Source organism: Podarcis filfolensis, assembly GCF_964270895.1.
Source record: "Podarcis filfolensis genome assembly, chromosome: 1".
Taxonomy (NCBI): Eukaryota; Metazoa; Chordata; class Lepidosauria; order Squamata; family Lacertidae; genus Podarcis; species Podarcis filfolensis.
In genome coordinates this window covers 88,764,000-88,789,168 of record NC_139604.1, presented here as the reverse complement: position 1 = coordinate 88,789,168, position 25,169 = coordinate 88,764,000, and the positions used below count along the sequence as shown (strand labels likewise).

General features: G+C 40.8%; 1 protein-coding gene across 10 annotated transcripts in view; it reads right to left on the bottom strand.

Moving 5' to 3' along the window:
* The window catches only part of RAD51B (RAD51 paralog B), a 314,446-nt gene that overhangs the window by 141,053 nt on the left and 148,224 nt on the right, over positions 1-25,169 (bottom strand). For all 10 annotated transcript variants that reach the window (XR_014545846.1, XR_014545847.1, XM_083605395.1 and 7 more), the window contains exon 9: positions 5,818-5,927. Coding sequence is in view for 8 of the 10 variants with exons in the window: in XM_083605395.1 (XP_083461521.1) it covers positions 5,818-5,927 (110 nt within the window). In the remaining 2 variants the exon portion in view is untranslated. The remainder of the gene's footprint in view (positions 1-5,817; positions 5,928-25,169) is intronic.

Here is a 25,169-nt window from a genome sequence, read left to right as displayed (position 1 = left end):
TTTGTGGATGTTGGGAAGGGGCACAATAGCACTTTAAGCCACTTGTTCAATCAGCGTGTTCAAATCTGGACTAGAATTGGGTCAGTCCTTTGCAACAAATCATACTGCTTAGGTTTCCAGGGCAGAGATAATATTTTGTATTTTCACACAGACATAAAATAGCTCTTTTAAATATTGTTACCTCTTAAGTAAAGGGTAAAGGGACCCCTGATCATTAGGTCCAGTCGTGGCCGACTCTGGGGTTGCGGCGCTCATCTCGCTTTATTGGCCGAGGGAGCCGGCGTACAGCTTCTGGGTCATGTGGCCAGCATGACTAAGCCACTTCTGGTGAACCAGAGCAGCGCTCAGAAACGCCGTTTACCTTCCCGCCGGAGCGGTACCTATTTATCTACTTGCACTTTGATGTGCTTTTGAACTGCTAGGTTGGCAGGAGCAGGAACCGAGCAACGGGAGCTCACCCCGTCGTGGGGATTTGAACCGCCGACCTTCTGATTGGCAAGTCCTAGGCTCAGTGGTTTAACCCACACAAAATTAACTTCTCTCCAAGGCTTTTGTGTACCTTAAGAAAGAAAAGTGTTTGATAAATGAACACTGATGGCAGTTGATGTTCCTGTAGCCAAGAATCTAAGTTATGCTTACCTGCAAATATAGGGGCTGAAATCAACATTCTGCTCGTGTGTACATGTGGCTGAAGAACCCTCCTCCCTTCCCCTCAAAAAAAACCTGTTTGGCAGTGTGAATGTAAACCAGTGAAGGAAAAACAAGTTTGAATTTGTGCAGCTGGCTGGCAAGAAAAAGACAGCTCTCCTGAAACTTCCTATGCTCAAAGAAATGAGGAATGAATACATATTGTTTGAAATGTATCAGGATTTTAATAGTATTCTGATTAACATAATTATCTTATTTATCAGAGCTTGACTGTTATGCATGCTGCTACAAAAATATTAAGAGAAAATGAAGTCCCACTTCTTTCAGAAAGAACTACGAAACAGCTGCAGCAAAGAAACTCATAACAGGGGAAGCTGCTTTTACTTGTAGATCCACCCCCCTCCTTTTAAGGACAAACAATTAGTATATTTTGATGGAAGAGTAATAAACTGAATAGAATATTGGGGAATTAAATCTTCAAAGAGGGGAAAAAACCCAGAAAGTTGCACAATTATTAAAATCCATGCCTGCTTCTAGAACTGAATGTCCAGTAGTATTTCAATTCATAGTGAAAGGAAAAGGAAACCAAAATTAAGAACAATATACAAGGGTAGAAAGTAAACTGATCAGGAAGGGAGCATTGAAGTTTCTAATTAAAGTTTTGCTGGCAAAAGTTATTGATCTGTTCATAACAGACATTCTGAAGTAAAGGAGAAAGTGTTTTGTTTTTCTTTTAAAAAACCTGAAGTTTTGAGAAACTCTACATATATGCAATTTCTTATCAAGTCTATTCCTACTTTACTGCATTAAAAGCAAAAAAATACACTGCGCATGACTTGAAATAAGTATGCAAATTTCAGCATTATCATACATAAAGAGAAGAAACAGATATTTTTAAAGACTAGCAATACATTTGGTTAAACTTCATACCGGCACTGAACTCATTGTGTATTATCATCACACATGGTGAGTGTCATAGTAACTGCAGACAACATTAGCCATTCTAAACCTATATATTTTATAGGGTTGAGCAAAATGTTCTCCAGAAAACGTTTACATATCTACCAGCATCCACATGAGATACTCAGGCCACAAGGGAGCATTCATCTCATACTACTAAAATCTAACCAGAGCATTTCAGATCCTCCGGTCAATTGTCACTTCCATTTCCTTTCTTGCAATGTCTTCATTTCCTGCATATCAGATATTAGCATGTGGAAAATAGGCATTTCCCCTCACAAGTTCTAATAGTCATCATATCCCAGTCTTACTCAAAACACTTGAGATCATTTTCAGAATCCCAATTTATCCTTTCACATATTCTTTATGCTCACCTTGTCTATAATTGTTGCAGTTTCAGTCAACACATTACATAAAGGACCCCTGACAGTTAAGTCCAGTCGCAGACAACTCTGGGGTCCCGGTGCTCATCTTGATTTACATGCCGAGGGAGCCGGTGTTTGTCCGCCAACTGTTTTTCCGGGTCATGTGGCCAGCATGACTAAGCCACTTCTGGCGCAACGGAACACCAAAACCAGAGCACACGGAAATGCCGTTTACCTTCCTGCCAGAGCAGTACCTATTTATCTACTTGCGCTTTTTGGCGTGCTTTCGAACTGCTAGGTTGGCTGGAGCTGGGAACGAGCAACGGAAGCTCACCCCATCGCGGGGATTCGAACCACCGACCTTCTGATCGGCAAGCCCAAGAGGCTCAGTGGTTTAGACCACAGCACCACATTTAAAGGAACACATTGCATAGGGTTGCCATATTTAAAAAAGAGAAAATCCAGACACATAAATTGCTTAGCTTTTTTTATTTTTTAGTTTTGACCAACTAAAAAAAAATCTACACTTCTGACATGGGCTGCCATACGTCTGGATTTTCCCAGACATTTAAGTGATTTCCACCCAGACACAGTTTATAAGGGCTGAATACTGGCTATGCCCAGGAAATTCCGGACATATGTCAACCCTACATTACAGCAAACTCATCAGGTATGTCTTATCAGCTGTGGCTCCAGAACCTCTTTGAATCTCATCAAAAACATTCTCTACCCCTCCATTACCCACACTCATATAAAGCTGAAAAGCAGTATCTAAATATTCATATATATAATAGTGTCATCATTAAAGAACTTGGATTTTAAAGTTGTTATTTACCCTCCCCCTGCACTTTTAAGTAAAATAGTTAATACATTACTTCTTTAAAAACATTAGAATGAATGATACTATCTCCCCTCTCATTCCCTGCTATTTTGATTTGTAACACTGAAACACTATCAAACACTATTATTAACACATGGCAACACTAACATTTGGGATGTTGGGGGGCTTCTTCTTTTTGAAAAATGTCGAAACATCTGTAAGCACTTCTAAAGTAAAGAATGTGTCTCTCCTGCAGTTGAATAAATATATAAGAAGAGCTGAAGAATCATTAGGCGTAAAAACGAAATTTTTCAGTGTATAACCTTTAAGATATTCTGAGCTAGACTTTGCTGAAAAACTACTGTAGCTTCATTTTTAGGTTTTAACATAAGCCATCCCCTGCTACCACCAGTCAGGTTGGTGTTTGTGTGACAGTCAGAATGGTGGAATGCTATTTATATCGCACTAATCAGAGTAGGGTAAAACCAGCTGGTCTCTAACAAAGAACACGGGGGAAGTGATGTCTGGCATCAGTAGGCCTGGGAAATCTTATGCTTGGGCTTATAACACATCTCAATATTGTACTGAGAGCAGAAGACTGCTAATCAGACAGCTCCTGTAACATTTGCTGACAACTAAACATTTTCCTCTAATCTCAAAAAATTATTTTAAGAATAAATTCCAAAAGCAACAAATGAAAACAAAGGATTATTAACCTCCATGCACCCACAATTTTGTATATGTATCAGATTTGTCTTTTCCCAGCTTTCCCCCATAAAGTACATATGAACACCAAAATAGCCTTTGCTGGTCAGTTCACACATTTACCTAATCCAGCTCTCTGTTTTGCCTATGCTAACCTTCCACAGGATCTCAGGTAGTAAGCAGCCATTCTGTAAAAGGAACCACTAGATGTGGGAACAAAAGCATATGAGGCTGAAGGCTCCCCTGAATCTTCTATAAGCAAGGGTCTAAATCACAAAATAGTAAAGTATATTGTGCAATTTTGGTAGTGAGCATTCGTCACAACAGGGGGCATAAAAATTGACCATGCATTAACAGAGCTTGGGCAGAGTTTAAACAGAGTTTAGATTGTAAGCCATTTGAAAAACTGCATTCAGTGACAGAGAGCTCAACCACGCACATGAAAAAAGATGAAAATGAAATCAGGTGTTTGCTGAAAAGTGTGTTCTTGCACCTTGTCTCACTGTTTGAAAAAACAAACACCCCTCAACAACCACCCCCAGAGTAAAATGTTTTTAAACATTTCACTTGAAAAACGTGTGATCTGTCAATTAAAATAGTGGGTGTTTGGTCTGTTTTAATTCCTGGGAGTTGTTTACTATGAGAGGAAAGAGAAAGCTGCATTTGCTGATGGAGATGATAAAACCCTATTCACAAATACCTACAGAAATATAAACATTTACTTCTTAAAATGTAAAATGGATGTTTGACATAGAAGTACACGAACAATAGGAAAGTCCTCAAATCACAGTAGTCTATGCCTACACATGCTGTAACAACCCCAAAATTTCACCTTCTAAACTAATAAGCTAAATCTTAAGGCACTAAATAAACTCCAGAAACACTTTTGAAAACCAAAGGTGGCCCATCCAAGAGCATAGATAATTCAATTGTTTTTCTCAAGCTGCAGAGAGTACTACTAGCCTTGGGAAAGTACCGGAGAAACAAGTTTACCCCATATACTTACGTCTTAAGATGCATGAGAATCTTGCAATAGCAACATAACACACACAGCTATTTCTAAAAACTAGCAGACATGTTTCCAGACATGTTTGAAGATCCTTTCCCACCCAGATATAGATGCATGCATTACATTCCTACCCATGGCATACATGCAACTACCTCTTTAGTAAAGAAGACATCCATGTGTTGGCTCTGTGTGGGCCACACCAAGAAGCATGGCTAAGTAAGATAGAATATCTACCAATGATCAAGGCTAATGAAAAAATAGTGAGAGGTAAGAATGACCTCTATATCTCCCCACCTCAAAATGCTTGGATGGTGGCAATGGGCCATCTGGAGTCCCTGGCAGCAGATGTGCATGTGCACCAGCCCAGGGGAAAAGGAGTGACCATAGGAAAACAAAGGCAGGCTGATCCCCGCATCAGCAAAACAATTGCAGGGTGATGGGGAATTTTTCTGAGACACTCAGCTGACATCAGTGGCTACTAGACATGATGACCAAGCTCTGCCTCCACAGTTGGAGGGCAGCAGTGCTTCAAAATACCGTAGCTGGAAACCATGGGAGAGAAGAATGCTCCTGTGCTCACATTCTGCTCCCTGATTTCCCACAGGCATCTGGTTGAAAACACGGTGCTGCACTACCTGGGCCACTGGCCTGATCTAGCAGGCTACTCTTACGTTCTTATGTCTTTGACATCAGTTGCCTTAACTGCCACAGTGGCAAGGTAAGGCAAAACTGCCTTGTACCTGGCTCAGTCTGAGTACTACAGATGAGCAGATATCAGACGTTACCAACAGCTGACCTTAGACTGCAGATTATACACTACATAGGCAGACCAGTTCTGTTCCAACTGCAAGCTCTGCCTTCAATGAAGGATGCATCTTCAGTTAAAGGGGCCTGGCCCACTCCTTTTACTCCAAAGGAGAGAGGTAGACTGTGGTTGTACTGTGGTTTCTATGTGATATCATTGGGCCAGAAGGGCACCAGCACCACAGGCTTGTCTTGTGAAATTTCATCCTCTGGCTTTGAGTCCTTGACCTCATCCCTGAAGAAGGGGAGTTCAACGACAGGATCATAGCCGAACTAAGGTCAGAGGAAGCTTTTTTCTGAAGTCAACCCCTGTATAGATTCCCTGTAGAGAGGAGGAAGGTGAAGCAAAGAAATAAAATGTTTTTGCCCCTCCTTCCTTCTTATTATAGGACTCTCAGTTATCTACCTAAAACATGACAACTACAACTTAGAGAACCTTCTTTGAGCAGAATGTGTCTGTCATAGACATTACTGTGGGAGTAACATTGCTTCCCCTGGTGCCTCACCTGTCTTGTCTGAGAATCCAGATACTGCAAGATGAGTCTTGTATTCACACTATGACTCCAAGTATTCCCTAATGCTGCAGTCACATAGCCAGACTCTCCATTTCTAGAGCCTAGAATAAAGAAGACAGAAGCATTGATATTACCTTCTTGTAACTGAAGTAAAATGACATTTCATATTTTAAGTCCAATGCATTTTCCAAGATAACACTAGAGTGAAAAACCAAAAAGGAGAGAGATGTATTCATGTTATATCGGACGTGCTTATTATTGACAGCTGCTTATACAAGAATTAAAAACAACAACTGGCAATCATTTACCATGTCTTGCAGGGAGTTAAGACAGCTGCATGTACTTTCCATGTCATATCAGACAAACCAGTGCATGGATCCCGTAAAAGAGGAATGACCTGGGCATCAAGGGAAAGAGAGGCTGGGAAAGGCCAGATCCAAACAAAGACATGCTGGAAAGAGGTGTACAAGACGCCATCCAACAGTTTTAGGGACTCCATTCTGGATTTGTGTACTGTTTACTCCTTAGTATATTACTAGCAAATGATAAGACCAAGTATTTAACATGCCCAAACAATATGATCAATTCATCTTCTAGTTAATCATATCCTGTTATAACTTCTATTTCATTTTTTCCTGATTTTCCAATTATTTTTATTTTAAAACATGACCAGAAAAGATGAAGCATGCTAGTATTTTCTGAGCTGCACCTCCAGAAAATGTTGACTGCTCTACTGTATACAGTGGTACCTTGGGTTATGAACTTAATTTGTTCCAGAGGTCCGTTCTTAACCCGAAACTGTTCTTAACCTGAGGTGCACTTTCGCTAATGGAGCCTCCCGCTGCTGCCGCGCCACTGGCACGCAATTTCCATTCTCATCCTGGGGCAAAGTTCTCAACCCGAAGTACTACTTCTGGGTTAGCGGAGTTTGTAATCCGGTGTTTGTAACCTGATGTGTTTGTAAACCAAGTTACCACTGTATATGACAAAGTCATGCATGGGTTACCTACCAGATGTATGTCAACTTAAAAACAACCACCCTCAATTTCACATTCATACACAAAGTCTGTTGAGGTACACATTTCAAATCCATTTCCATGCTTCTTATTAAGTGTTTTGTCTCGGCTCTCTTTCCCAGTCACTTTGATATGTTTTTTTTCTGGTTATATCCAAAAGCATAATAATATGACATAGTTTTCTCAAAACTTCTTTTTGCAGACTATTAGATTTTCAATTTTGTTAATTCTCACTCCTATTTAAAGGATCCCCCACAGACACACACACTCATATTCATTCTTTCACCTCAAACCCTGAACTTTCAAAAAGAAAAGGCTCATAACCGTGTAAAATTAAATGAGGTTTCTCCATTATATAGGTACTGAAGACTTTCCACCACGTCACCAAATGAGCAGGGATAACTAACACAACATATATAAGACAGAGGCTGACTCATGAGAAAAATAAATCTTTCCAAAGTTCTTATTTCTGCACCTCTATCAACTCTCACATCGTGAAAATTGCAATCCAGATGTGGACATGGCTAGGAAACAGTTAAACTTAGCATGCAAGCGAAGGAAATATATCATTGCCCTCTGCATTCCTGTACACACCCAGGACTCCCACTTATGTCAACAGGTAGGCTGAGTGAGCAGTGGAGGCAGGTTCAGGGGGCACAGTGGTTAGAAAGAGTGCAGGCACATAAATTACTCTTTCCTTATTTCTGGAGGGAAACACTTGTGGTACCAGGCTGCAGCAGCACCTGCCTTGACAACTGCTGGCAGGACTATTTGTGTGACCCTCTGAGCTGCTCACATATATGCTTTAGCGCAAGACAACTATTTTGGGGTAGAGCAACCTCCCTTTTACAGGGCAACTGGGGGTGGGTGGGAAGGTTTCTATTTAAAACAGAAACACTATACCCCTTCTGCAATCTCTGCATGTTGTATAAAATAGAGGGAAGTAAATCAGGAAGCGGCAACGTGTACTGTGGAGGAAACTGAGGAGGTCCCCAGGAGAGTTCAATGGCAGTTAAGAGCCAGACATTTTGCCTCTTTTAGCACCAAACACCAGGAGACAACAGATGTCTCAGGGGCAGGAAATCGGAAATGGCAGGGAGAGAGATAGGAGCTCAAATATGTTGCTTAAAAAATATTCTATTATTTCAACTGTGAAATGAATTTTTAAAAGACCATGAAAGAAGATTAACAGCGCATTTTATCACACATATCCCTTGCCTTATCCCATCTTCAACTTTACTGACATTTTCTAGAGACCCAAATAAGCCCCGCCCCCTCTGTTCCCCAATCCACAAAACAACCATTATACCAATATGTTGGCCCTAAATACAAAATTTAGGGCTTTTTAGTTTTAAAAAAGGGCAAGTAGTGAGGGACATGGTGGAGGTATATAAAATTATGCACGATTTAGAAAAAAGGGGGTAGATATTAGTTTTTCTGTCTCTCATAATACTAGGACCAGGGTGACTGCTGTAAGATTCAGGACAAAAGGTTAGTACTTCTTCACACAGTTAAACTATCACTGCCATAAAATGAAGTAATGACAGTATGTGTGTGAATACCAGTTGCTGGAGATCATTAACCGAAGACAATTGAGTCCTGCTTTGGGGCTTTCTTCAGGCATTTGGTTAGCCATTGTGAGAACAAAATCCTGTAGTCTTTGCAGTGGGGCTCTTCATTTGACCCTCTTAAAACAACAACTGGTGGGCACCACCTTAGATGAAGCACTGCCCCTTCTCTGGCACAGGAGGCAACACCACTTTTAAGATAGTGCTTGGAACAAGATACATTATTATTTTTCAAGGAGGCGTGCTTTTTTCCTTCAGAATTATTGGTTTCCCTCATGTGAAAGTTCATGGAAATTAAATCAATAAATGTACTGACAGATTTAAACTGAAGTTAAAAAAACCAACCAACCAGAGGGACAATGCTAATCAAATCAATTGAATGGCTGCAGGAAGGAGTTTTTAAAGAGAGCTAAATAAAGCATGTCTCCATGCATGTGGTGCCCTTCACATGTTTTTTGCCTCACACTCTCCCTTCTCTCCATTCCGCAGTATTGTTTCAGATTAGGAGGTACGCTTGACAGTTTTGATGTCCAAAGGGATGATCTCATTCCCTGGACTAGCCGGCCAAGGTGCATTCCGTACCCAGGACATGGCGCATGCTTCATTGCTGATCCATGAGGAACTAATAAACAAAGGTTTGGGGGGTATGCAGAAATCTATTCAAACATGTATGCCAGCACTACATATAAATTTAAAAAATGGCATATAACTAATCACTCTGCAATGCATTGGCTTGTGAAAAATAAAACACAGTGGGGGGTAGTGGATAATAATACAAAGATGCACATACTGTTCAAATAAACTGAATTAGGAGAGAAATTCTTTCTCTACATCACCTGCTCACCAGACAATCCACAATGCTCTGTGGATGCATTGAAGGGCAGAATCTTGTTCATCTTATAGATAGGAAGGAACATAGCTGCCTTATGCTGCGCCATTGGTCCATCTAGCTCAGCACTTTCTTCATGGGTTGGCAATGATTCTCCCGTTTCATACAGCCCTACTTAGAGATGCCAGGGATTGACCTTGGTCCCTTCTGCATACAAAGTAGATGCTCTACCATTGAGTTATGGGCCCTCCCCAACATATGACTTTTCCCCATACCATTTCTGGTGATTAGGAGGATAGTAGTATAAATGTGCTGATGACCAACAGCTATTCCTCTCCTTTCCACCTGAATCAGATGAGGTAGTAGATATGCTGATAGATATGAGGTAGTAGATAAGCAATGATGCACTTATGAGGGGCAAATAACTATGAGTGAATCCCAGTAAGATGAAGGTACAGGCTTTTTGGGTGCAGGGATTAGGAGGACAGCCTATTTTGGATGGGGTAGCACTTCCCCAAATGAAGCAGGTATGTAGGCTGATAGAACTATCTGATCCACAATTGTAACTGGAGGTCCAGATGTCTTCAGTGGCAAGGAATGTCTGTTTCCAGCTCCACTCAGTTTGCCTGCTTTGGCAATTCCTGGACAAGGAAAGCCTGCTATAAGTAATGCACCCAGGGATCCTCAATTATTATTTTTTAAAAAATACAACCACGGGGTGATGGCGAATGTAACTTGAGTAACTTAAGTCCATGAGCTTCAGTGGGTCTACACTGAGTATGAATTTGTTGGATACCCCCATATTTTTGGTTGCGCTTGAAAATGTTTTAACTTTTGCTCCCTTTCTCCATTTAGATCACAATCCTAAAGAAATATGTGAATATTTGCTAGAAAAATGACTTTTTCATAGATTCCCACACCCCACACTCCGGTATAACCAGTGAGACTTAATGAGGCTTTTCTAAACAACAAAAGATCTAAGCCAAGCTCCACCCTGAAAATAATATGAGCTCTAGATTTAGTATTAAGAATAGTAATGTGAATTCTCTACCGGGTCAATCACATTATGTTTGTTTTTAATTTCAGGATCCTTGGAAGTGGCATGCAGGTTTACTGTCATCACAACATGTTTTGCATTAGGGAATCTCAACTCCTGGCGTCAGTGGGTTCATGTGGATTCCATTTTGTTTTGAAACCCTTCAGTGAGAGGCCTCAAGCCAGTACTTAGGCTCTTGTCTACTAAAGAACCAAAAAGAAAAAGAAAAGAAATTATCCAGCTGTTCTGAATCCTAGCCAGATGATCTACTAGAAGCACCAACCCTGAGTAAAATGATCGGGTTTCACAGACTCTGTGGAGGTGGGAGGACAGCTGGTTGTTTTATAGTGGCAGAGAGAGGCTAAGATTAGGAGTTGCAGAAAACCACAACCTAAAAGAATTGATGAGATTCTCTCTTTTCATTTGAAAGGAAAAAACTTCTGTGGTTAACAATAACAAACATTTTAACTTCCAATATTCTAACTGCCTTCTCTTTCTCTTTTTATAGTTACTCTGTTGTGTTGATTTTGCAGCAATGATGGTGCAGTATAAGAATTTATAAGAGGATGTACACTCTGATCACCAATAACTCCTGATGTTCTTCTTCAAATTCAGTATTTCTCTCAGCTTTTCTGTTTGACAGACTGAAAAATTCTCTCATGTGAACATAACTTGCAAAAGTGTCTCCATAAAACTCTTGTTTTCTCTTTCGTTCTATTCTTCCTTTGCCTTGATAGGATCCTGCAACCAATCCTGTTTACAAATATCTTCCCCTCTTCATCCTTATTTCTTGTATTATAAAACAGTTCCCACTGCAAAATCATATCTACTTATTCATCATTTAGAAAATGAAAAGGAAGGATTTTCTTTCTTGTCTGTACATAAGATAGGACTTAGGACATGGAAGTCCCAAATAGCATTTCTGAAGATTAGCACAGAAGCAAAGAATTGCAGAGTTGGAAGGGACCCTGAGGATCATCTAGTCTATGCAATGAAGGAAAATGCAGCTGTCCCATACTGGGATCAATCCTGCAACCTTGGTGTTATCAACACCACACTCTAACCGACTGAGCTCAGCAGAATTGCAGTGTGGACTGTTTCTGTTCAGGGTTTTAGCCTGCCAGCACTTTCTTCTTTCAGGATACTTCATCCTGTTCCTCTCTCCCCCACATCCAACAGTCAGCCAGTACTCATTGGCAACCCAAAATACTCAGTCCCAACTGAGCCATTTTGGGCTCCCCTCACCCTGCTTTGTACTTCGGCAAACCTTTCAATTCCTCCAGGCCTGCTCGCAGCATTCTCTCAGGTGTGTGGATGGTGTCATTTTAGTTACATAAAGCGCAACACTCAGAGAACTGAGTTTTCTGAAAATTTATTACGAGTGTTACTATGAGCTATTACATAAAATTCTTCCCTTAGGAGAGAATACAATGGTATTAAGCATATTGGATGTGGTGATTGTGAGGGAGTGGAATGCTTGAATTACATATGCTTATGTCCCTTAAAGCTTGAGGAAGAAACAAGAGAGATTTGAAACTGTCAGTGCAAATTCAAACGCCTCTGCGCACTATGCTCAAAACCTCAGGGTAAAGCATTTCATTTTCCCACGCCAGTCTCTCTCAGCTGTTATGTTATGTCATTCTTTGCTGCTGTTCACCCATCATCTGGATTTGCCATTTTTACAAATTCCACAAGCTAAAACCTAGAAAGTTGCCTAACACGCATAAGCCTCACAGTAAAAATATTTAAAAGGAAAAAAAGCAGTAGTTTTAGGGATGGATCTTATAATCCCACCCCACCCCACATACTGATCCATATTATTGTTTATAAAGTGCTTAAACTTAGGTATATTCAGCAAAGGTGAAGTTATGAACAGTGCAGGAAGATTTTTCCATCTGCATATATTGAGTTCTATTAGAAAAGTTGTTGCACCAGCATCCGTAGGGAACACATTTCTTTATTTATAGGTAATGATTGCATTCATCTTCTGGGGAGATACATGTTGAATCAAACTATGAGAAGGATCTCATTGCAGACTGAAATGAGTTCATCAAACATTGCTCATGTCAATTCCACATGGATTTCAACTTATGGTAAAAGGATAATATCTCAGTGTGATTAAAAAACTAAACCCTGACCTGCAGATTCATCCTTGAAAGTAATCTTGAACTGTGTCCTAAGTGGCATTAGGCTTCATGATTCCTCTCTGCTGAGATGAAAATGATTTGCAGGAAATACTAGTTAGAGAGGCCACAATTCCAGTGGGGTCTACAACAACTAGTCCAGCTCATTTATCAGAAAACCATGAAAACCATGAAATCTCATTAGTTAGTATCATGCACAGATATTCCATATCCCCCATGCAGCCAGGACCTGTTAGGTCTGGGTGTTTTCCAGTAAGGTAATTGGGCCTAAGTGTCTCACTGAGGAGCAAAATGAAATTGCCAGCTGGAGTCAACTCCAGAAAGGCAGTCAAGGCACATATAGGATAGGTGAGAATGAGGAACTGGTGAAAGGCTTGATGGAACAAAGAGTCTGTGAGCTCCAGACAGGAGGTACTTTCCGCATCAAGCCTGATTACAAAAGGAGAGGCTTACACAGAAGTTTGTATAGGGACAGAATGGGCAGTGGCCATTCACGGAAGGGCTAAGAGCTGGTGTAGCTGAAAGAGGACTATGGTCCTCAACAGAGATGAATGGCACGAGGAGCAAGGATCCAGGTTAGCTTCTGGCAGATAAAGCTGGTACTTTCAACTTCTGTTCACTTCTAAATTTGATAGGGGAACCCTGACAAGACATTCTTTAGATGTAAATTAATATCCCCATGTGTATATTTCTGTTGTAATTACCACAATAATTCTACTGCAAGCGTTAGACAATAGAATTGTTGGGACTTCTCTTGGTTTGTCTTCACTGCTATTGCTGCTTACTGAGAAGAATGAACCCACATATCTTTCCAACTGATTTAGATTTTTTTCATCTGGTTGACACATCTGCCAATAGCCACATTTTACAAGAATTTTCAAAAATATAGGCTTGAGGCACAAAAGAATTTGGACACCTGAATTTTGCATGCCTGCCAACAGTACTTTGGTTAATTACAGGCACAACTTGAAAGCAATTATTTCATCTTGGATTTTAATCTAAATGCTAGTCCAAATTGTTCTTTGTGCAAGTCACAATGTTCAGAACTATTTCCTCCCTGTGCTTGAACCATGTGACTATTTGAAATCCAACCTTTTCAGTTGCAATATCACTTTCCCCTACTCAAAAGTAAAGGCCTGGAGTTCCAACTGGAATCATGGCGTAGGAAAGAACGTAACCAAAAATGTAAGCCGAGATATGAGTGTTAACATTGACTGGGGAGTTGGGGAGGGGAACAGTCCTACTCACACCTGCAATCTGACTTGACTGTCTATCTAAATGGACATTATGTAAAAATAATAATAATTTAAATAAACAGATCTGAGACAATAGTAACATCATTGCCGGATCCAAATAATAAAATGCCACACACTAATACCACATTCACTCACACAATAGAAGCATTGTTTCTACCTTTACAAACAGATACCAGAACTCTGCCATGAAAAGAAAACATGGTCATAATGTCCTCCAAATTGAACCGGTCTGATTTACAGACAATATGGGAAACAGCCTGTGCAACTGGGTTTTAAGGCAGTAAACATCTTGCTCTTAATGTTAAAGGATCTCAAAGAAGCAGGTTACAACTACTCTCAGGTAAACTTCCAATGCTCTTCTATTAGTATGACTGCCAAGTCCCAAAAAGACAGGCAGAAAATAAAATAAAATGAACCAAGTCATTCAGGGCTGATTCGTGTGTAACAAGTACAGTGCAGCGACTGCTCTTTGGTGGCTTGTTTCAACGTTACTTTGGCAACATAGGAATAAAATAATAATGTGAGATGGCAGAATTACATATGTCATCATCAGAGGCCAGATTGTGAGAGCGAGGCATAGGAAAACAGCAACAAGGTCGCCAAAACCATATTGCTTCCATAACATCAAGAACCAGAGTTGAACCAAGGTTTCGTAGAAGATATTTTTCTGAGAAGCTTTCTAAGCTTTTTCTTTTTCTGCTCTCCCTAGAAAACAAAGGCCACTTTGCAGAATTTTCTCCAAATATTTTCTACCATTTTTTGTGGCAGCAGGTATACCTTCTTTCCCTGTCAAGCCCCAGAATAATGCTATGTCCAGGAATGTGCAAAGGATGCAAAATGGTGGGAAGACTGCCAACAAGTTATTGCTGCTGATACCACTTGCAGCAGCGGGGGCTGGGGGATGGATAGATCGATAGACTGATAGACAGATCAATAGATAGATATAGATAGATAGATGATAGATGATAGATAGATAGATAGATAGATAGATAGATAGATAGATAGATAGATGATAGATAGATAGATGATAGATAGATAGATAGATGAGGCTGTGCCACTGCTAATGGTGAGCCCCACTCTCAATAAACTGTTGGAGTATTTCTCCTCTAGTCGTTGGGACTATTCCCAACTAGAAATTTGTACTGTGCCTAAAAATAAGGCCCTGAAGAGGCTTGGGACCATTTTTGCAATTCTTCCACAGCTGTCATCACCACCAACAATAAGGACTTGTGTGTGTTGTCTCATGCTGGGCAGGATCCAACAAAGTTGTTCATTAGGGCAAGGACTTATGGCTATGCAAAGGAAAGTCCCCATCTCTTCTCCAGCCCCTAAATCTGTTCCAGGGGTTCCCCCAATCCTCTAGAACAGATTTGGGGAGGAGAGATCAGGAACGTTGCATTGCACAAATGTTAATCTTTGCACTAATGGAACTACTTCACCAGATACTGCTCATTGTTAGGAAATTTATGTTGAGCACAATGACTGCCAAATCCCAGGAGTGCAAATCAGCTTCAGCTAAATGACAACTTCACTTCATGGCCAGGCATAATCCACTTTGAAATTTCCATACAGTCAAAGCTGATTTTCAGTTGCCCAACAGGACTCTTAACAAGACTATAAAAATGCAGTGTTTTCGCAGCTTCAAAACAAGAAATTTAGAATGGCAGCTTTGTTAATAGTGTATGTATACATTATGGTCTATAGGGGCTGGTGCCATACCTCTCATAACAACAACAAACACAGCCCACATCTGTAACATAATAAGAACCATCACTGCTTTAAATAAAGTAATTCCTACACAGCCACACGAATAAAAAAAAAGGTACTGAATGTTTGGGCTGTACGGTTTTTGTCTCTCCTGTGAAATATTGACCCCCCCTGTCACTTTTAATGTCATTTTTAGCTAGTTAAAAGTATAGTTAAGGATGTTAGAGTCCAAACTATTTCACAGAAACTTTTTTTTTTGTAATAGAGATGGGGAGAGGGAGGGAGGGAGAGAAGTTTCAAATAGCAACATTGTCCAAAAGGGTGAAAGGGAACAGATGGCCGTGGAGAATGCAGACTCAAAGCTCTGAAGAAAAGGCCTATATTGACAGATCTTGCTGTTTCCTATTCAAGCATGAACGCTCTGGCATGGAGAGTTAAGACGATACAAGGAGCGACCTCTGTTCCCAGCAACCCGCTACGGGCAACTGGCCTCTGAAGCTTTCTGAGAAAAACAAGGAGACACAGACAGACAAACAGATATGGCAACAAGCCCAGCTCTCAGCTATCAGGGAAAAAAATAGAAAGGCCAGAAGCAGCTGCCTTTTCCTGGCTCCAGAGCAGAGCATTAGAAAGAGCATTTCCAGCCTTTCACATCTTCCTTTTCAGAGCCAGCTTCTTCCAGGGGTCAACCTCAAGCTGCTGGTCTTTGCCCCGAGCCGAGGTGAAAAAAAGGACAGATCAGAACTTGTCTTGCTCATTGAAAACTGCTCTCTTTAATCATAAGAACTCCCTCCAGCAAACACAAAAATTTCAGACATAACCCCCTAATGATAACGCTTGAGGTTTTGTGTGTAACAAGCCCTGGGGATTTAAATTTAAAGAATTTAAAGCTGCAGTTCCCACACTCAGGTTTAACTGAGCCCATTCTCTAGCATGCACCACACAGAGCTGGCCCCCCTCCCTCAAGCACAGCGCTGGGAGAGTCCTGGGAATCCCATCACTAGCAAGTGGTGTGTGTGTGTGTGTGTGTGTGTGTGTGTGTGTGTGTCACCCTATCACCATAATATAATCACTGTTGTTTTCCTGCAATGATGTTGAGTACATTTAAAGCAAACATCCAAACTCAAACTTTAGAGTGCAAAGATTTTTAAAAAATGAATGCACACCCATACCTCAAAACTGTCAGTGGCTTGGAGCACCGCAGGGAATTGAAAGTGCCTGCACTCTGTTTTTAAAAAGAAGCACTGGTTCGTTGTATCTTATCCTTTCCCTATTGTATTCTCTCTGCTGAGAGCACAGGAAGTATCTGTGTGGATTTGGCCTGAGTTTCTTGCTACTTTGCCAATTTTTAAAGACTTTCCTTTTTCACAATACTCTTTCATCCAGGAATGTCCAACCTGCTCAACACCGAAGCAAGCATCTGAAATATCCACCATCAGATATATTGCAATAAACCACATGGGCTAGAAATGTAATTTTAAAAAATGAAATGTGAGATTCCCCACCTGCAAGTCTCAACTTTCTCAGCCTCCTCAAATCCAACAGACAGGAAAAATGGAAGTCTGTTTACCATGAACTTCCATTTCTCCTGGTGCTTCACAGAGAGCAGTTCTGACCTCTAGGATATAGCAGAGCAGTAAAAAATAATAATAATAGGGTGGACTTCTGCAGAGGCCTGTCAGAATGTGACCACCTTCTGTAGCACCCTATGCCCAAAGGCCACATCGGCAGAAGAGAAGGTGTCAATTCTATTATGTTTAGCAAATACATGGAGAGATGCCCAGGTAGGCCCCTCTGCAACTCTCAGAAATGGAGAAACTACCAATGTAAGCTGATGAGTTGGTTGCTCCCCAGAGCAAGTGTGCAGTTTGCCCCTCCGGTGCTGCCTTCACCAAAGGCTGAGAAACCTCAACCCAGGGCCTCCTACAACCACCTGAATATGGATGATAAGGTGATCTTGGCCCCCAAGGACCTCCCACAAAATGCCACGAATAGTGCTTTGTGGGAGTCATAAAGCCATGGCAGAGGCTTGTAATACTGCAGGGTGCCTCCTGACCTCGGTGACCAGCACTCTGTGCCTTACAATGTATAGAATGTATTGACCTTATATGGAGTTGTGTTTCCTCTGGGCAGTGATTACCTTATATGGTGATGGGTGTAGTAAAAGCCATGACCGGATGATGTAACGTGAGACACTGGCACACCGGCCATGCAGGCTGAGGGGAACAAAGGATAATATAATCGGAGGAGAGTAAGAAGAAGGAGCTGCTCCATCCTGAGAATATTGCTGGCTCTCTGTGTCTTTTTTCTATGCTAAGCACCATTTGTGACGGCTGGATTCCGTCAGTGCTTCTAACTTCCTGAACCCTGCCAGACAGGAATGAAAAGCCCTACAAACATCTAGTGTGTGTCATGCCATCTCCCCCAAATTAGAAGGCTTTTGATTAAAAGAGAGAAGAATAAAAACAGAAATAACCTTTGGAATAAATGCTGGGTCTGGCTTACAAAGCACCTTGTCCCCGTGAAAAATACAAAGCTAAGAATCCTAAGACAACGCTGCTTACCTAAGGTGATTCCCCCCAAGAAACCATTTCGTGTAGCAGAAATTTGAGCTCACATGAAGCCATAAGTTCAAAGGGTGGACCCATAAAGAAGAAGAAGAGTTTGGATTTGATATCCCGCCTTTCACTCCCCTTCAGGAGTCTCAAAGCGGCTAACATTCTCCTTTCCCTTCCTCCCCCACAACAAACACTCTGTGAGGTGAAAAAAGAGAGGAGTGGTGATCTATGCAAAAGAAAAATTGCAACCGAAACAAATTTTTAAAGATGATCAAGGAAGATATTTGGCAATTGAAATTCAATCTCAAGGAGAGAAGTATTTGATAGTGGGAATCTATGCACCAAACGAAGGGAAAGCTGAATTTTTTAAGAAGTTGCATGAAATTTTGATGGACCATATGGATTACAACTTAATTTTGATGGGAGATATGAATGGAGTGGTTTCAACAAATATGGACAAGGCACAAAGATAGGTAATAACAAAAGATGGAAGACTACCAAAGACTTTTTTTGAAATGACTGACAATATGGACTTGATTGATATTTGGAGAACAAAACACCCATTAGAAAGAGAGGGAACCTTCTTTTCTGAAGCCAAAATGACATGGACAAGGATTGACCAAATCTGGGTGACTAGCAGTATGGCTCCGAATATAAAAAAAGTAGAAATCTGCCCAAAAACTTTCTCCGACCATAATGCTGTAAAGATGGTGATGAGGCAAACAACAACTGGTTCCTTCAGATGGAGAATGAATGACACCTTATTTAGAGACGAGGAGATCTGTAAGAAGGCCCAAAAAATCTTGAAAGACTATTTTGAAATCAACTTAAGGTCTGAAGTAGAAAAAAGAATAGTATGGGACGCAAGCAAAGCCGTGATGAGAGGGTTTTTGATTCAGCAAAATACTTTAAAGAAGAGAAAGCAAAATGAGAAAAAGGAGAGAATTTTGGAAAAGATAAAAGAAGGGGAAAAACAATTAAGATCGAAGCCAAAATCCCAAGAGATTCTAAGAGAAATCAAATTTCATCAAACACAATATATGGAACTGATGAATCAAGAATTAGAGTGGAGAATTAAACAAATGAGACAAAAGACTTTTGAATCTGCTGATAAATGTGGCAAGTTACTGGCTTGGCAAATAAAGAAGAGACAAAAACTCAACACGGTAACAAATATAGAAGTGGAAGGAAAAAACATAAGCAACCCAGCGGAAATTAGGAATTGTTTTCAGAACTACTTTAGACAACTTTACACACAAGGGCAGCAAAAAGAAATGGACATACAACAGTTCCTCGAGGAAAATGGGCTGAAAAAGGTTTCGCATGAAAGTAAGATAATATTGAACCAGGAGATATCAGCACAAGAAATAGAAGATGCCATTCAAGGCATGACGCTGGGCAAATCCCCTGGACCGGATGGACTGACTTCCAAATACTACAAAGTTTTGAAGGAAGGGTTGATACAACCTTTGAAGGAAGTCTGCAATGAGATTATGGAGGGGAAAAGGGCACCCGATACGTGGAGAGAGGCTTACATTACACTTATACCAAAGACAGAGACTGAAAAGACCCAACTTAAAAACTACCGACCCATCTCGTTATTGAATGTGGATTACAAAATCTTTGCTGATATTTTGGCAAAAAGACTGAAGAGAGTTTTGATGGAGGAGATTCACGGGGACCAAGCGGGCTTTCTCCCAAAAAGGCACTTGTCGAACAATGTAAGGAATATAATTGACATTTTGGAAAAGCTGGAAGTGAACATAAACACTAAAGCTGTTTTGATATTTGTGGATGCCGAGAAAGCCTTTGACAACATTTCTTGGAGTTTTATGTTGAAGAACCTTCGGGGGATGGGGGTAGGCCAAGGGTTTGAAAATGGTATAGGTGCAATATACTCTGAACAGAAAGCCAAACTAATTGTAAATAATGTGGTTACAGAAGAGTTCAAGATTGAAAAAGGGACACGTCAGGGGTGCCCTATCTCCCCATTACTTTTTATATCGGTCCTGGAGGTTTTGCTTAATATGATTAGGAGGGACCAGTTGGTTAAAGGGATTCAGGTCGGAGCTAAACAATATAAACTGAGAGCATTTGCAGATGACTTAGTACTTACATTGCAAGAGCCAGAAGCTAGCACGAAAAGAGTTTTGGAAATAATTCAAGAGTTTGGTCAAATGGCAGGATTTAAATTGAATAAGTCTAAGACAAAGGTTTTGGAGAAAAATTTGACACAGATAGAAAAGGAAAGGTTCCAGAATGAGACAGGGTTGACTGTGGTTAAAAAAGTGAAATATTTGGGTATAAATATGACAGCTAAAAATGTGAATTTGTTTAAAGATAATTATGAAAAAACTTGGAGAGAAGTGAAAAAAGATTTGGAGATTTGGTCCAACTTGAAGCTTTCCTTGTTAGGCCGTATTGCAGCTATAAAGATGAATGTATTGCCAAGAATGTTGTTTTTGTTCCAAGCATTGCAAATAATTGATAAAATGGATTGTTTCAAGAGGTGGCAAAAAGACATATCTAAATTTGTCTGGCAGGGCAAAAAGCCCAGAATTAAATTTAAGATACTAACGGATTCAAAGGAAAGAGGGGGGTTTGCCCTGCCAGACTTTAAACTTTACTATGAAGCGGCAGCTTTCTGCTGGCTGAAAGAATGGCTACTTCTTGAAAACACAGACATTTTGGATTTGGAAGGTTTTAATAACATTTTTGGGTGGCATGCATATTTGTGGTATGACAAGGTTAAAGCACATAAAAGTTTTAAAAATCATATTGTCAGAAAAGCACTACTAAATGTCTGGGACAGATATAAAGACTTGCTGGAAAATAAAACTCCAAGGTGGCTGTCGCCAATGGAAGCCAAGGCAGTTAAAAAGTTAAATATGGAGTCCAAGTGGCCAAGATACTGGGAAATTTTGGAAAAGGAAGGGGACAAATTGAGATTGCAGAGTTTTGAGAAATTAAAAGGGAAGGTGAGAGATTGGTTCCACTACCATCAAATTAATGAAGCGTTTAAACTGGACAGTAAAATTGGCTTCCAGGTGGAAAAATCAAAATTGGAGACAGAACTGTTAGAACCCAGTACTAAGAATTTGTCCAAAATGTACAATTTGCTGCTGAAATGGAATACACAAGATGAAACGGTTAAATCGGTCATGATTAAATGGGCTCAGGACATTGGTCATAATATTTTGTTTGCTGATTGGGAAAAGTTGTGGACCACCGGGATAAAATTTACGGCATGTAATGCCTTAAGAGAAAACATTATGAAAATGATATATAGGTGGTACATAACCCCAGTCAAGCTTGCAAAGATTTACCATGTGCCTGACAACAAATGTTGGAAATGTAAAGAAACTGAAGGTACATTTTTTCATCTTTGGTGGACCTGCCCGAAGATTAAGGCATTCTGGGAAATGATCTATAATGAACTTAAAAAGGTATTTAAATATACTTTCCCCAAGAAACCAGAGGCCTTTCTCTTGGGTATTGTCGGCCAAGGGGTGTTAAAGACGGATATAACTTTCTTTATGTATGCTACAACAGCAGCTAGAATACTCATTGCGAAGTACTGGAAGACGCAAGAACTACCCACACTGGAAGAATGGCAGATGAAGGTGATAGACTATATGGGCTTGGCAGAAATGACGAGCAGAATCCGAAACCAGGGAAGAGAAGCAGCGCAAGAAGAATGGAAAAAATTCAAGGACTATTTAAAGAAATATCATAAAGTTAATGAAAGTTAGAATGATGTTGGACTGGAAAGTAAATGGTTACTATTAGCAATGGTTAAGACAAGGAAAATAAGGAAGAATAGTCTAAATTTAAATTAAAATAAGGGAAGATTTGCTGAACAATCGATAAGAATTTGGAATACAGAAAGGGGAAGCATGAGGAAGTCGGGGAAGATAGGATATGAAATTAGGATATGAAATGATACATGTTTTTTGTTTTGTTTTTGTTTTTGTATGTTTATGTTTGTTGTATTGTGTTTATATGGAAAAATAAAAATATTTAAAAAAAAAAAAAAACAAACACTCTGTGAGGTGAGTGGGGCTGAGAGACTTCAGAGAAGCGTGACTGGCCCAAGGTCACCCAGCAGCTGCATGTGGAGGAGCGGAGACGCGAACCCGGTTCCCCAGATTACGTGACTACCGCTCTTAACCACTACACCACACTGGCTCTCAACACATAGTTAAGGTTCCAAACAGGAAACCAATGGACCATCAGAGGATTCCACTGACACACCCCTCTAAAGAACCATTTGAATGTGAGGGGAGAAATCCAAGACAGGCAGTCAGATCACACTGAGCTCCAACCAGGTTACACTGAACTGGGAGTCCTGCTGATTCCACATACCCAAATCACCACAGTCCTCAGGTGGGGGCCCTAGCCATACAGACTGACATCTGTTGCAATAACTTCTCTGTGAAGCTCCTCAAGGCTCCCCCCCCCCCGGGCACCTGTGCTTGACCACCCATCAACAAAGCTCTTTGCAAGATGATGTGGTATGGCAATCTGGAGATGTCTGGATTCCATAATCTGAGTCTGGTAAGTAGTAAGGTGTGTAGATGTACCCGTGAAATGAGATACTGGCAGGACACCATCATGCCCAGAAGTTGCACCAGAACCATCAGATCCATGGTCAGTGACACGAGAATTTGATATATGGGGAGGGTCCACTTCTCCCCGAGCTCCTCCGAGTGGTGCATGCTGAATGTCCAACTAAACCTCGGAATGGGTGACAGGCTGAGTGGGTTCCAAGGAACTCTTCTCCCAATTTATGATGAAGCCATGGATTGCAGGCATTCCAGTCTAGTATTCTGGTCCCATCTGCATTCTCCCTCAAGGTGAACCAAAACAAAAGAACATTCAGGTATGTCTGCACCCACATGCCCAAGGTCCTCGGATATGTCACAATGGCCACCAAGACCTTCACAAATACTCTGGGGACTGTGGAGAGGCCCATAGGGAGGGCCCAGTGTTGAAAATGGCGAGCTATGCAGCTGAAGTGAAGGAACTTCTGGGATGAGGAACTGTAGTTAGGCCTCCAACAGATCAATTAATGTCATCCAGTCATCCCTGTCCAGAACCTGTGCAATGGAACTCAAGAGTCAGAGACTTCAATTTGAAGCACTTGTGGCTGATATGTTTGTTCAGCCACTCAATTCCAGATTAGTGTGGGTGTGAATCTGGGAGATCAACTTGATCTCAAGAAGGTGATGGATTGCTATCCCATAGGCCAAGTGTTTTTCTGCCCAGGAGGACTGAGGCGTTGGGGAAAAGTACTCACTTGGAAGACTAACAACCTCCAGAGCATAGCCTAGAGTGACTGTCTTGAGGAGCCATCTGTCTGTTATCATTGAACTCAAGATGTGAAAATGTAAGAAGCTGGTTTCCTATGACCCCATGAGGAGGAACTTCCCTGGTGTCAGGAGGAGGGGTCTTTTGGGGCCAATTCTGGAATCTGGACTATGAAGAAATGGCTGCAATGGATGAGAATGGTAGCCTGGAAGACCTTGACCCTGAGGACTTAAGCTGGTTGTGCCATTATGGCTTGAAAACCAACTGCATTCCAAAGCTTTTAAGATGGCTTTTGGCTCAGAAAGGACTAACCCTGCTTGAGCTTGCAGTCCTCCTCCTTAGATGTTAGTAGAGCCTTCTGCTTGTCTAAAATTTCCATCAGATAGGACTCCAACTCTCCCTGAACAACTTTGCTCCACAAAAAGGCATCCTCCAAAGGCACATGTGAGAACCAGAGTCTGCATCCAAGCTACGGCCTCCAGAAGCTGCTGTGTCTTCTTATGTGTGCACTAGGTAGCTTGCCCCTATTATCTAAAGAACTACAAAACAGCACTCCATGGTTAAATGCTATTAAAATGGCCCATGCCATGAATTTCTACATTAACTGCAAAAGGGGCAAAGACTAGTTTATTATTAATTTGATGATGATGATGATGATACATATTTAAAGAATTTTTTTTCTCTCGCTATCACAATTTCCATAGGGAAAAAAGTTAGCCCAATCTTACAGTATAACCCTTATTTCAAAGGGGGTTGGGGGGGAGAGAGAGAATGCATGAATGAATGTGTTAATACCGATGCAAAAAGCAGTGCTTGCAAATTGGGTCTGTCTTCCAAATCCCAGGACAGGTGGCCCCCAAAGTATATTCCCACACATTCCAGATACCACATCTGCTGTCTAAATGCATTTTTAGGCCCCTGTAAGAACAGTCAGAGGTTTAAAATGTGGGATGTATAAATGTTAACTGATCTCTTACAACATCTATCTGCACACAAGTATCCTTGTCACTTCAAAATAAGATTTATGTCATAAAAACATTTAGCCATTTATATTCTACCATTCATTTTATTATGTTAAAAGCAAACATATAAAAGGAAAGTGGTAAAAGATGGCCATTAAGACCAATTCATTGAGAGATGGGCCTTGTTTATTCATTTTTGGAATGAAGAAATAACAGATGACATTTTCCCTCAAGTTTTCCTGCTGCTGTTGTTCTTAATAGAACACTATCAAATATTTAAGCTTTTCTTTTTTCTTTTTCTCTTTTCAAGCAATTGTTATTCATGCTTTCTTTCCTTTCTCCTCTATTAAATGTAAAGAGACAAAAATAAAATAAATAAAATCAAGCAAAACTATTTGCTATGATCCTTCTTTCTGGAAAATCAGACATTTACGTGTTTTTCACACCATTTTACTCACTGCTTTACATTTTGAACAAGCTGCTTATATATATTTACTGGGGGGGGATTCTTCCCCCTGCTCATTCCACTCCCCACATTAACCCCCTAGACTTTCCCTTTCCCGCCCAATGCAACTACTAACCCCCTTTTCACCTTCCCATTCCTATTTCTGAAGTCACTTCAACTCTGCACCCCCACTTTGCACTCCTGTTGTCAACTAAACCCCCATATCCATGCCTCCCCCAGTGCAATCTCCCTCTGCACACAGACCACCCCGATGCTAACCTCCTGCATTTTCCACTTCCCACAGAACTCATAAGCACTCTATTCACCTTTTACCCAGGCATGAAGCAGCCATCCACTTCTATCCTGCAGCCCCATATCCTTGCTTCCTCCTCTGCAGTCCCCTTTGCACACACACCCCATGGTGACATATGCTACTGTTTCTTGAAGAGGAACAGAATCTGATGAGCAAGCCTGTCAGAGAAGAAGCTTCTAAGTGTGTGCAGCCCAACGCA